General features: G+C 48.2%; 1 protein-coding gene across 16 annotated transcripts in view; it reads right to left on the reverse strand.

The window, feature by feature from the left end:
• Positions 1–12981, reverse strand: part of Sun1 (Sad1 and UNC84 domain containing 1) — a 48927-nt gene that overhangs the window by 27807 nt on the left and 8139 nt on the right. For 6 of the 16 annotated variants that reach the window (XM_036171547.1, XM_036171545.1, XM_036171543.1 and 3 more), the window contains exon 2: positions 5623–5719. The exons of 1 other annotated variant lie outside the window; for it this stretch is intronic. In XM_036171547.1, the coding sequence (XP_036027440.1) occupies positions 5623–5699 (77 nt within the window). In that variant the 5' untranslated portion in view covers positions 5700–5719. Of the gene's footprint in view, positions 1–5622; positions 5720–5893; positions 5917–10811; positions 10875–12981 lie in introns of those variants that run through there. 9 more of the 16 variants (XM_036171546.1, XM_036171544.1, XM_036171542.1 and 6 more) reach the window with 3 other exon arrangements.

Here is a 12981-nt window from a genome sequence, read left to right on the forward strand (position 1 = left end):
CTCCTGTGTGATAACTTCATTGCACTGCAGGGGCAGGCATCAGTCAATCAAGCAGCCGTGCATGGGCCTTCGCCAACCCCCTTCACCTGCAGACCCCAGGAGGGTAGGCCTGGAACTTCGCCTGAGAACAGTCGTTTAGGGCAGGCCAAGACTCCTAGAATCCTAATGGGGCCACTTAGACAGTGAGACCGCAGGGACTGGAAGTGAGATCAGCAATGTGCTCTTGAGAAGAACATGGAAAGCCCCAGAACACACATTTCATACACTGAAGCTAGACGAACAGAAAATCTTTCTGAGCCATGGCACAAAGACTGTCACTTCCAATGCCTCCTTCACAACTGTCAATCAGTGCAATGGATGTTCTGTGTGGTACCCAGTTTGTTAAGGCCAGAAGTTAGCTGGTTCCCCTCTCAGGTACCCTGAGGATAAGGCTATGTCTTCATCAAGACACAAGTAACCCAGCCACCCTGAAGAAGCTGCACATGGGAAGGGTGACAACAGAGGAGCAGGAGGCACCCTGGGAGAAGAGGCAAAGAGTGATGTCAGCTGGTTAGAGGAGACACAAAGTAGACAGAGCAAATGAGAGACACCTTGGGGAGAACTGCTCTCTAGGCAACCCCAGCGGCCAGGAGGAGCTAGTTAGTGGCTTTCCAGCTTCGTGCAGGGCTCTGTGGCCTCAAGGGTATGGGTGAAGTAAGATTGCACAGGTGGGACACCAAGCCAGCCTGGTAGAGGCACTAGTCAGACCGTTCAGAAGGCAGTACAAGTGGCTTCAGCAGGCAAGGCCTTTAGGACATCAAAGACGCTTGAGATAGGGTGCACCAGCAAAAAAGCCAAGTCATGACAAGATAAGAGCTGACAGCAGGGTGTTCAATGAGAAAACTTGCCAGGCCAATTTCAGTGAACCCTAAAATTAGATAGCTTCCGTCTGGCAGAATATTGCATACAATTATGGCTTTAGTTTACAAAGATTACATTGCACATCAGAATTGATTTATAGATATGGCCCAGCACTGTGGTAGTTTGAATAAGAATGGGCTCCAAAGTTGGGCGGCCTTTAAACCCAGGACTCAGGAGGCAGAGGCAAGAGGATCTCTGTGAGTTTGAGGACAGCCAGGGCTACAGAGTGAAACCCTGTCTCAAAAAATAAATAAATAAATAAAAATAAAAAGAATGGTCTCTATAGGCTCATATATTGGAATGCTTAATCACTAGGGAGTGGAACTATTTGAGACGGATTGGGAGGTGTAGCTTTGTTGGAGTAGATGTGCCCTTGTTGGAGGAAGTATGTCACTGGGGATGGGCTTTGAAATTGCAAAGCCCACACCAGGCCCTGGGAGCCTCTGCCCACTGCCTTCAGATCAGGATGAAGAACTCTCAGCTACTTCTCCAGAGCCATGTTTGCATTTGTGCTGCCTTACTCCTGACATGAGGATAATGGACTAAACCTCCAAGTTTAAAGAAGCCCCAATTAAATGCTTTTGTTTATAAGAGTTGCTTTGGTCATGGTGTCTCTTCATAGCAACAGAACTAAGATTCCATAGAACTACGTACCACCTCTGCTTCTCATCCTTCCACCCACAAACACCCTCAAGACTCTAGCTGCTGGGTAAAGGATCCTCACAGCTCAGGGTACATTTGAGCCTGTGGTGTGGTAGGAAGAGCACAATCTGTCTGCTGCCACTCTGTCTGCAAAGGCCAAAGCAGTCTAGCCAGAAGTGAAGCCTACCCCTGGAGGCTGAAAGAAACAGAAACTGCCCCACTCACACTACTTACTATGGTCTGGATACTAAATGACACCTCAAGTTATGTGATGAACGTTTCACGCACACCACATGGTTTGCATGTGCAGGTCAGAGGACAATTTATGAGGGGCAGTTCTTTCTTCCTATCATTTGGGTCCAGGGATGGGAGTTAGCTCACTGGGCTTGGTGATAACACATGAATTAACCAACTAATCCATCTCCACAGACCCTAAAATTCACTTTGTAGCCCAGGCAAGTCTCTAACCCACTGTCTCTGATCTCCTAAGGCGCGTGCTTGTGTACACACACACACACACACACACACACACACACACACACACACACACGAGCGCTTGCCCGGCTCTTCAAAGAAGGAAGCCCGACACACCCTTCCTTCCTGGAAGATCCTGCAGCCATGTCCTCTGCCCTGTACTGAGTCCCTCCCAACCTCCAGGGACTTTTCCTTCTTAGTCACTTCTTCCACTCTCCACACCTTAGATTCTCTCTTAGGTCTTACCACAGCATCCAGACTCTCAGCAGGGCCCCAAAATGAAAAACAACAAACAAGCACACTTGGCCATATCATGCTGCACTCCACCAGACCCTGAGGCCTGGCTTGAAGCAGGTGACTCACTGACAATGTTCAGTCTCACCATGCTTGGATTTCCACTGCACCTGGCCTGCTGCAGACTCCTGGCTCCCAGGCACACTGAGGCTGGCTCGCTCCAGCCACCTCTCATCCTGTAGGCAGCCTCCCCCCTGCCAGAGGAGGAAAAGCAATGACTGCCTGCAGAGGATACAGCTCCATGCCTGAGGACTTCTGGGAGAGGCTTCCTCTCTGAGGGAGGCAAAGGCCATCAACAGCTGCCATGACCCTTGCAAGCAGCTGACTGGGCTGACAACAGGTAGGTCAAGGGACAACACAGGCCATTTCTAATCTCCATGAGGAGCCTCAAGTCTCTCTAGACTATGACACAAGACTTCATCACACCACTGGGCATGAAGCCATGCCAGTGAAGGAAGCCAGTATGGTGAGGCATAACTGAACTTCAGTGCCAGGCTAGTGAGATCCTCTCTGAGAAAAAAAACAAGAACAGCAGCTCCAGAGAGAAACCAGTAAAGTGCTTGAAGTACAAGTGAAAGGACTTGAGTTCAATCTCTAGCACCCCCACCCCCGACACACACACAAAACAAGTGTGGGTCACCTGTGATGGTAACCCCAGCACTGGGGAGACAACAGGCAGATCCCTGCCAGCCTTGCTGAGCCAGTGAGCCCCAGGTTCAGATCCTGTCTCAAAGAACAAGGTAGAGACACTTGATGTTGATATCTGGCCTGAACACACACACATACACATGTGGGCACACAAAAAACGGAAACCTAGACATGTGTTGTGTACACATACAAACAATAAATGCTCAAACTTCCAGACCTAACACCACATCACAGGAAATATGGGTAGACACAAGAAAGAAAGAAGCTATTGAAACACAGGGTGAGGATCCTGTTTGGGTTGATATGAAAGCTCACTATAAACAAAAGGAGAAGGAGCTGGGAAACTTTTTTTCTTTTCTTTTTTAAAAATTCTCTATGTAGACCAGGCTGGCCTCAAACAGAGGTCCACCTGTCTCTGCCTCTTGGGTGCTGAGATTAAAGGCCTGTGTCACTACATCCCACCAAAACTAGGCATGAGGTACCCAGTGTCACTGCAGGATGGAGCTGGTGGCAGCACACTAACTTTCTCCATTCCCTCCAAATTCTCACAATGCATGCATTTTCCAAGACATTTTACTTAAACCCATGAGCATCCAGACAGTCACTGAGATGGCTAAGAATTAAGACGTGAAAGCTGCTGAACCAGCACCGGAATGGGTTAGCAGGTGCTACCAAAGGACAGTAGGGTGCAACTGCTCTGCCTCTTGCCACACCAGCATCTGGCTGAAGACCATGACAAGTTTTCAGAGAAGCCTGGAACTTACTGTACCCACGGGCTCCCTGTGCCGTGGCTGTGCCTAGGCTGACTGTCACCCACTGGGTCTTCCCTTTATCTCTGTCAGGCCAGCTCCACAGTTCCAATTCTGCTCTGCTCTCCTGTCCGGGCCATGCTGTCCATGGCCTATGGCAATCTCACTTATTTTGGGGGCCCAGTTACTAACCCATTAGTGACTGGCTCAGACCCACAGTCACATGACTCTCCTGACTTGTCAATCCTGTCTACCCCATGATCCAACTAAAGCTGGAAATACCACCAATAGCTCTCACTGACCACTCACCCACCTCTGTATTCCAGGACAGGTCTGGCCTACTCAGCCCTATATACTTTAAGCACAGCTCTGGGGATTAAAATCCTATTGGACCCCACTCTACATACCTAACACATCACCACCTTGCCACTATTCCTCCATACCACCTGTCCACAGGCCCTACAAGCCTAACTGAACAAAGGCTGAAAACTTCACCACAGCCAAGCACAGGCTTCCCTGGACACATGGATAAGCACTGTACTTAAAATAGGTCATAAAGGCTAAAAATAAGTCACTAAGAATAACTGTTTTTATGTTCCCAGACAGGCTCAGGGAAGTCACCTGAGCTGGCCACTCATTCACTTCTGACATACTACAGGCTCCAGGCCAAAATATCATAGTGAGTTTGAGGCTAGCCTGGGCTACATGGAGACAACCTGTCTCAAAACATAAACTGAGTCCAGCAAGTATCCCTTGCAAGTGCAACTGGACTGAGGATGGAAATGGAAAGCAGAGTCGTCACATGTCACAGCTGACCACTGCTGTCCAAAAGCATCTTCTCGAGACAGGGGAGATGATTTTGAAGAAAAGTGCTTGCCAAGGCGGTGTGCGAACGGCATGGAAGCCTGTCTGTATCCCAGTGCTCAGGAGGTGGAGATCCCAGGGACAAAGAGATTACTAGACTAACCAAACTGGTGAATTGCCTGCATCAATGTAAAAGGTAAGAGCAAACAAGGAAGATACCCGGGGCTGGAGAGATGGCTCAGAGGTTAAGAGCACTGACTGCTCTTCCAGAGGTCCTGAGTTCAATTCCCAGCACCCATGTGGTGGCTCACAACCATCTGTAATGCGATCTGGCGCCTTCTTCTGTGTACATAATAAATAAATAAATCTAAGAAAAAAAAAACAAGGAAGATACCCACTGTCTACCTCTGGCTTCCACATACACACCTGCATACAACTATGCCTACACACACACACACACACACACACACACACACACACACACACACACACACACGGTATTTTCTTTAGCTATTTCCTGATTTCCTTTAGGTTTTCTTGTGGAAGTCACCCTTATAGGTGAAGCCACTGGACAATGACTTGGCACATACATCCCATATGCCTCCTACATCTTGCCAGGTACCCAAGTTTTCCAACCTGCCAGTCATGCCCTAACCCAGTAGTACAACTGACTCTCCTCGGCACACACCACAGCTTAGAGTGAGGCCCTCTGCAATCACCCTTTCCATTTGGCAAACTGGAAAGGAACAGAACAGCAAGCAGTTACTGAGACCCAAAGGACCCAAAAAACAAGAACATGCTGTCTGGAGAATGCTCCTGGAATTTGGCCTTCCAAAGGCAGCCCCAGACCAGGGTCTCTCAAGGGGTCCCCAAACTATTGACAAATCACACAGGCTTGCTCCCAATCATGGCCACAGGGTGGAACCTGAAACAGTGAGTCACTCTAAGTGACTAACACCTGAGTCACTGCAAGAGGTGACTCAGAAGCTCACAGCCTCATGTCCACTTGGTAGTAGAGGCTCAGTGCTGTGTGACTGTCACATCAACACACAGCTGAGTGCTCTGAGGCCTTGTGGTGCTGCACCCCATGACGGGGCACTCACTCACTCACCTGAGTGCGTAGGTGTAGCCGGTGTTCTCCGGCACACACTGGGGTGGAGTGTATGTATGTAGCCGAGAAAAGTCCATGTTCACCACCTCAGACCATGCTGCAGAGGGAACAGAAGAGGACTAGGTATTAAAGGGTTAGCAGAAGTCCACAGACAGGACTGGCAGCCCCACTTTGATTGTAACACATGACAGTCCCAAGTCAAAGCTTCTGCCACGTGTCAGCTCCAAATGTGCACAGAAAAACGAAACTCTGGCCACACAAGCATACCCACCAGGGTTGGATTCCAGAGCCCACATAACGCCGGACACAGAAGTGCATCTATAATCCCAGTGTTCTGATGGTGAGGCAGGAGGAAAGATAAGAGAATTCTCAGAAGGGCACAAGTCAGCCAGCCTGGCAGACACAACCACTGTCTCAAACAAGGTGGAAAACAAGGAACAACACCTGCAGCTATCCTCTGACCGCCACACTTCTACACCTGCGTGTGTGCGCGCGCACACACACACACACACTATAACCAACACTACCCCCCCCACACACACACAACCAAAACCAAAAGCTAACAAGCGGGCGAGGCTTGGTAATAATCCTAGCCCTAGGAGGCTGAAGCAGAAGAATTACCTTGAGTTTGAGGCAAACATAGTCTACAAGAGAGAACGTCACTAGAAACGAAACTAGCAAGAGAAATCTTACAATGACATAAAGCAGGCACTTCCCAAGAAAACCTGACAGTGACTCCAGAGCCCGTTTTTGAAATGTTGAAATAGGCTGGGCGGTGGTGGAACACACCTTTTATCCCAGCACTTGGGAGGCAGAGGCAGGCGGATCTCTGGGAGTTCCAGGCCAGCAGGACTGTTACACAGAGAAACCCTGTGTGGGGGTGTGTGTGTTGAAATACAACTTTCCATTTATTTTTCCTTTTCTTTTCTTTTCTTTTTTTTTTTGTTTTGTTCTGTTTTTTGAGACAGAGTTTCTCTGTGTAGCTTTGCGCCTTTCCTGGAACTCACTCTGTATTCCAGGCTGGCCTCGAACTCACAGAGATCCGCCTGCCTCTGCCTCCCAGTGCTGGGATTAAAGGCACGACCACCGCCCGGCTCTTTTTTCTTTTTTTGTTTTGTTTTGTTTGTTCATCGAGACAAGGTTTCTCTGTGTAACAGAGCCCTGGCTGTCCTGGAACTCACTTTGCAGACTAGGCTGGCCTTGAACTCACAAAGATCTGCTGCCTCTGCCTCCCAAGTGCTAGGATTAATGGTATAAGCCACCATACCTGGCTAAAAAGTTTTTTTATTTTATTTTAATTTTTGAAGTCTCTCTATGTAGTTCTGGAACTCACTGTGTAGACCAGACTGCCCTCAAACTCACAAGATACCCCTGCCTCTGCTTCCTGAGTGCTGGGGTTAAAGGTGTGCCACCATATGGGGGCCTGTGACTTTCCATTTCTTGAAGGTGTGGTATGCTCTCAGTCTTCTGGAGTAAGGACTAGCATTGAGAAAAAGATGACTAATTTTTAATCCCACAGTCAGAGAGCAGCACTGCCATCCTTTGCTGCAAAGCTGAGGTCTGCACGAGCACCTCAGAACCAAACAAGAAAGCCCAGCAGCGAAGAACAGGAGGGATAAGCAGAAGTTGGAGACTTTTATACCTTCCCTCCCTTATGCAAACATACAACTGTGGTGAGCTCATTATTTCTCAGGTTCTCATCTTTGCTTCTTTACAATGACTCAAATCTTCCTCTAGCTAAAAGGTACATGTGTGCAAGCACACACACATTTAATGGAATGTACTCAAAGTCCTCATAAAGGTGGGAGGAGGCAGATCAGTGGGACTGTGCTTGAGATGGCACACCGACCATTCGCAAGGTCCCAGGCTCCACTCCAGAACAGAAAAATAAAACAAAACGAAACAGCTCCTCATAGTAATGGCAATCATAACTCACTGAAAATTTAGGGAGGGGTTGGGGATTTAGCGCAGTGGTAGAGCCTTGCCTAGCAAGTGCAGGGTCCTGGGTTCGATCCTTAGCTCTAGAGGAAAAAAAAAGAAAGAAAGAAAAGGAAAATCTAGGGAACCACAGCAGTGGCTGATACCTGCAACCCTGGTCCTCTGAGGCAGGAGGAGTGCTATGAATTCCAGGCCAGCTTGATCTGCAGGTAAAACCCTGTCTAGGCGGTGGTGGTACACGCCTTTAATCCCAGCACTCAGGAGGCAGAGGCAGGAAGATCTCTGAGAGTTTGAGGCCAGCCTGGTCTACAGAGCAAGGTCCAGGACAGCCAGGGCTACACAGAGAAACCCTGTCTCAGAAAAACAAAACAAACCTAAAGTGTTGTGGGTTTTTTGTTTGTTCAGTTTTGTTTTAAATTTTTCATTGGTGTTTTGCCATGGGTGTTATGTCCCCTGAAACTGGAGTTATAGACAGTTGTGAGCTGCCATTTGAGTGCTGGGAACTGAACCCGGATCCTCTGGAAGAGCAGCCAGTGCTCTTAACCTCTGAGCCATCTCTCCAGCCTGTTTGTTTTTTTAAGAGGAACACAAAACCAAGCCAAACCAACCAACCACCCAACCAACCAGAACTAAGAAAGCCAGGCATGGTGGTTCAAGTTTGTAACTCCAGAGCTCAGGAGGTGGAGACAAGAGGAACACTGCCATTTTGAATCCTGCTGGGCTACAAAGCACAAGTCTGTCTCATAAAATAGAGTTAAAAACAAATAAATAAAAGAAGGAAAAAATGGAAAATAGCAATATCCTGAACAGAAAAATTATATATGAATGACAGTTATAAGCCATGTTAAAGCACTTCCATTACATCATTTTCTTTCCTGTTTAAAGATTTACTTTTTTTTATGAGTATGAGTGCTTTGCCTGCATATATGTATGCATACCATGTGCATGACTGGTCCTCACAGAAGCCAGAAGAGGGTGTTGTATCCCCTGGAACTGTAGTCACAGATGGCTGTGGGTGCTGGTAAGTGAACCTGGGTCCTCTGCAAGAGCAGGAAGTGTTCTTACCCACTGAGCCATCACTCCAGTCCTAACACTATTTTCCTTAAAATAGCCCAAATATTCCTTTTAAAATAAGACACTCATAAGGGCTGCCATAACTGTATGGTGTCTCTATGGTGACATATGCCTATCACCCCAACATCTGGGAGACACAGGCAGGCGGATCAGGAGTTCTAGGCCAGCCTAAAATATGAGACTGTGTTCTACTACAGCACTGATTCACTCTCTCTCTCTCTCTCCTCTCTCTCTCTCTCTCTCTCTCTCTCTCTCTCTCTCTGTCTCTCCCCCCCCCCCCCGCCCCTCCTCTCTTTTTAGAATAGAAATCTCAGGGTGTCTTCCAGGCTGTCCTCCAACGCAATCTTCCTGTCTCAGCTTCCTGAGCAGCTAGGACAGCAGGCAATTGCCACCACACGCAGCAGATCTAAGAACCTCACAGCACACCTGAGTGTAAGAAAACACTTCAGCCTGCCAGCCATACTCCGGGCAGGGGAGGGGACATGTGGACAACTTTCTGCAGACAACACTAACTGCTGAACTCAATAATGCCTGATACCTGCTCAGCTGCTCCATGCCCCTCTTTGTAAGTTTAGAGCACTTGAACAGACCCAAAGGAGAATGTCAAGGCACAGAACTTGACAACGCCTCACTGGCTCCAACCTCCTGGCTGGCTCCGAGGCCTCAAGCACACTGCCTCCCAACCCCCTACCAACAACAGGGCCCCACCCAGGTAGAATGTAATAATGGATTCTGACCAGGTGACCGGAACATTCTGGGCCAAGTGACAGCATCAGTAACCACTCCAATTTCCATTTTTCAGGACAGGTGTTCAACTACTTCTTGTCATCCTGTTATTAACATCAAAGTCAAACTTCCCACCTTCATTCTCAAAAGGGACTTTCTACTGTCCAGTCTTCTGGCAAATGCACTGTTTGTCAGGGTCAAGCCTGAGCCCAAAGCCATCAAGTGCTCTACAATGGCAGTCTGAGCGCCCTGGAGGATGGGGCATTTTTGGCCTGGCTCAACCCCCAGGGCATGCAAAGTAACGCCAAAATCCAATGGCTAATGCTTGCAAGCCCTAGAGAGGACAGAGGACAGGGATCACTGGGGGTAATAGCAGAGGGACACTCTGCGCTGTCATTCCTCTCACACCACTTATGTGGGACAACAAAGTCTCACACAGCCAAGACTTGGTTCCCAAAGCGGGGAGCAGGGACCTGTAGGGGACTACATATGCATTTCTATCTGGAGAAATACCACAGCATGCTCTCCCCCATGAAGCCAGATGAAAGCTCCAGCAAGGAGGGGCCCACACATCCACTGCACACCCTGGCCACTGCATAGCTCATCTCAGTTCCCAGTCAGTGGAACATCCCATGCACCATCTAAGGAGACCTAACTTCCTCTCAGCACAAATCTGCAAGAACAAAGACAACCAGGGGCCACATGGCAGCTTCCCACCCAAGGCTGGAAGGTCTACAGAAGGGAGCAGGGGACCCGAAGCGGAGGGTGGTGGGCTCTGAAAAGGTGTTTGATGAACTGAGATGCAAAGGTGATGCCACACAGAATACCAGTGTGAATACACGCTGAGTCTAGGCAGCCAAGTCTGGGGCAGGACAAAGAGAAAGCAGTATCTGTAACATCAGGCTTGACAGACCCTGAACCCTCCTCTCCCCCATTAAACCTGATTCTTTTTTATTTATTTATTTTAAATTTTTTGGTTTTTTGAGACAGGGTTTCTCTGTGTAGTTTTATGCTTTTCCTGGAACTCACTCTGTAGCCCAGGCTGGCCTCGAACTCACAGAGATCCGCCTGGCTCTGCCTCCTGAGTGCTGGGATTAAAGGCTTGCACCACCATCGCCCGGCTCTGATTCTTTTTTAAGAATTTCTTTATTCATTTTGCATACCAACCACAGATCACAGATCCCCCTCTCATCCCTCCTCCTGCTCCCCGCCCCCCAAACCTGATGCCTCTTGAATCCAGAAAGCCCTGAGATCACATTCTCCAGAGAAAGCCTATCAAACAAAGCTGTGTGCAGATCATCACTCTCCCTGTTTACCAATATTGCTTAGTGAGGACTCTACTGATGATCCAGGGAATCACCCCAGAAAACATGACTGCACACACAGGTTCACATACATAATCATGCACACACATATATATATCTCCAAAGAACAAGAGGCCAAATACGTACAAGGCTCTAGAGGTGCTGCACAAAATCTGCAGACAGGAGAACAGCCCACTCCTTCTCAAGCTCACTGAAGACCTGAATTACAGGACAACAGTTACCATTAAAATTTATTTTACTTAGGGCTGGAGAGATGGCTCAGAGGTTAAGAGCATTGGTTGCTGTTTCTGAGGACCTGGGTTCAATTTCCAGCACCCACATGGCAGCTCACAACTGTCTGTAACTCCAGTTCCGGGACCCAACACCCTCACACAGACATAACCACAGGCAAAACACCAACGTGCGTGCACACACACACGCACACACACGCGCACACACACACACACACACACAAATAAATAAAAAGAAATTTTAAAAATTTACTCTTTGGCATACACGTGCAATCAATGCTATTCAGGACGCTGAAGCAGAAGGATTGTGAATTCAAGGCCACCCTGGGCTATACAGATAGAGTAAGACAATGTCATAAAACCAAAACAGAGGGGTTGGGGATTTAGCTCAGAGGTAGAGCGCTTGCCTAGCAAGCGCAAGGCCCTGGGTTCGATCCTCAGCTCCAAAAGAAAAAACCAAAACAGAGAGGACAGAATGGATTCCACACATAAGGCAGAGCCTGATAGACACACACTGCAATGTTAGCTGCAATCACTTTGTGGGAATATAAGCTACGTTTAAGTTAGAAAAGAGAATGGTTCAGGCTCACAGCTCGTGAGTGAGTGAAGGGGGGGAGGGGATGGCTCAGCAGGTCAAAGCACTTGGAGCCAAGCCTAATAAGCTGAGTTCAATCCCTGGGATAGAAGGAAAGAACTGAGAAGTGACTCCACAAGTCATTCTCTGCCCTCCACACATGCACACCACCAGATGAGTGCCTTCCTTCTGTCTGTGTCTGTCTCTCTCATACACACAGAAAGAAACAATAAATGAATGTGTAATTTAAAAATAAATTATAAAAAAAGATTTGCTTCCTCCTAGGCCAGCTATCCCTGAGATGAAAGATTAACTCAACCCTGCCCTGAACAAAAGACAAAAGTCCACTGATCAGCTCGATGGCTCAGCTATACCTGGAGCCTCACAAGCTCATGCCACTACCTACAGGCCAAATGTAATCTGCTACTCCTCCTTCTGGTGTCCAAGAACAGGCTTGGCATATCCACACTGTTCCATCACCAGGGCCCCCTCATTGCTGACCAGAGTCTGCCACCTGGCTACACGCTGAAGAGTCTGCTCTGTGGGGCCTCAATCCGTGGGCCTGACTGATGGGCCATGATCTGCACCTGTGGGCTGAAGGATGGCAAAACCGTAAGTGAAGAAACCCCTGAAAAGAGCCTGTCACTCCTCCAGCCTTTCAGGCTACCTGAACCTGTGTCATACCATGCTACTCATAAGTGTCCTGGCCTCTAAAAGGATTTGCTGGAAGTCAACTTGGTGCTGGGGCAAGGACAGGAGCTGAGGGCAGGCTCCAGACAAAGCTGACACAGGAGAATCTCTGCCTTCCATGCCACCAGCCCTGGAAGGGGTTTCATAAGCAGGCATACCACTGCAGGAACCTTCAGCACACTGATGCTCACTCCACACCACTCTCCCCTTACGAGACCCACATACACCAAGGATGAAAACACAAAATTCTTGTCTGAATGCTTTGGTCCAAAGCAAGTCTCAGTCCTTCCACCCTATCACCCAAATCTTTGCCTAGAATGCCTGTACTTATTTCACAGCAAAACAAGAAAACACAGCAGGAAATTTTCAGGAATAAATTAAACACAAGCCTAAATAAAACATAGAACATAATTGCAGCTCTCAAATAAAGCAAGCACAATCTTTCCACTGGTCCCTGCTGGGGGTCACAGCTGTGGACAGCTGCCAGGGTTAGGCCTGAGGCTACTGGCCACACAAGAGATTTGATCTGCACCCACAGTGATGAAATCCTACATGAAAAACAACAGAGCACTTGGTCTCAGAGACATTCTAACAGGCAAACTTAAAAACTGATGGCAGTACCTCTTTGTATGTCTGGGAAGGTGGAGGATGCTGTAGTTGAGGTTGGCACCTCCTGGTACACCCATATAAGCCATACTGCAGCTTTGGCCAAAAATCACAAGGACCATGGCATGTCTTAAAATCACTTTCCACACCATCTGAGGTCAAACCCCAGAGACTCAGGTCTGAGAGTCCATCCTAC

The sequence above is a fragment of the Onychomys torridus genome, chromosome 22 (assembly GCF_903995425.1).
Source record: "Onychomys torridus chromosome 22, mOncTor1.1, whole genome shotgun sequence".
NCBI classification, from domain to species: Eukaryota; Metazoa; Chordata; class Mammalia; order Rodentia; family Cricetidae; genus Onychomys; species Onychomys torridus.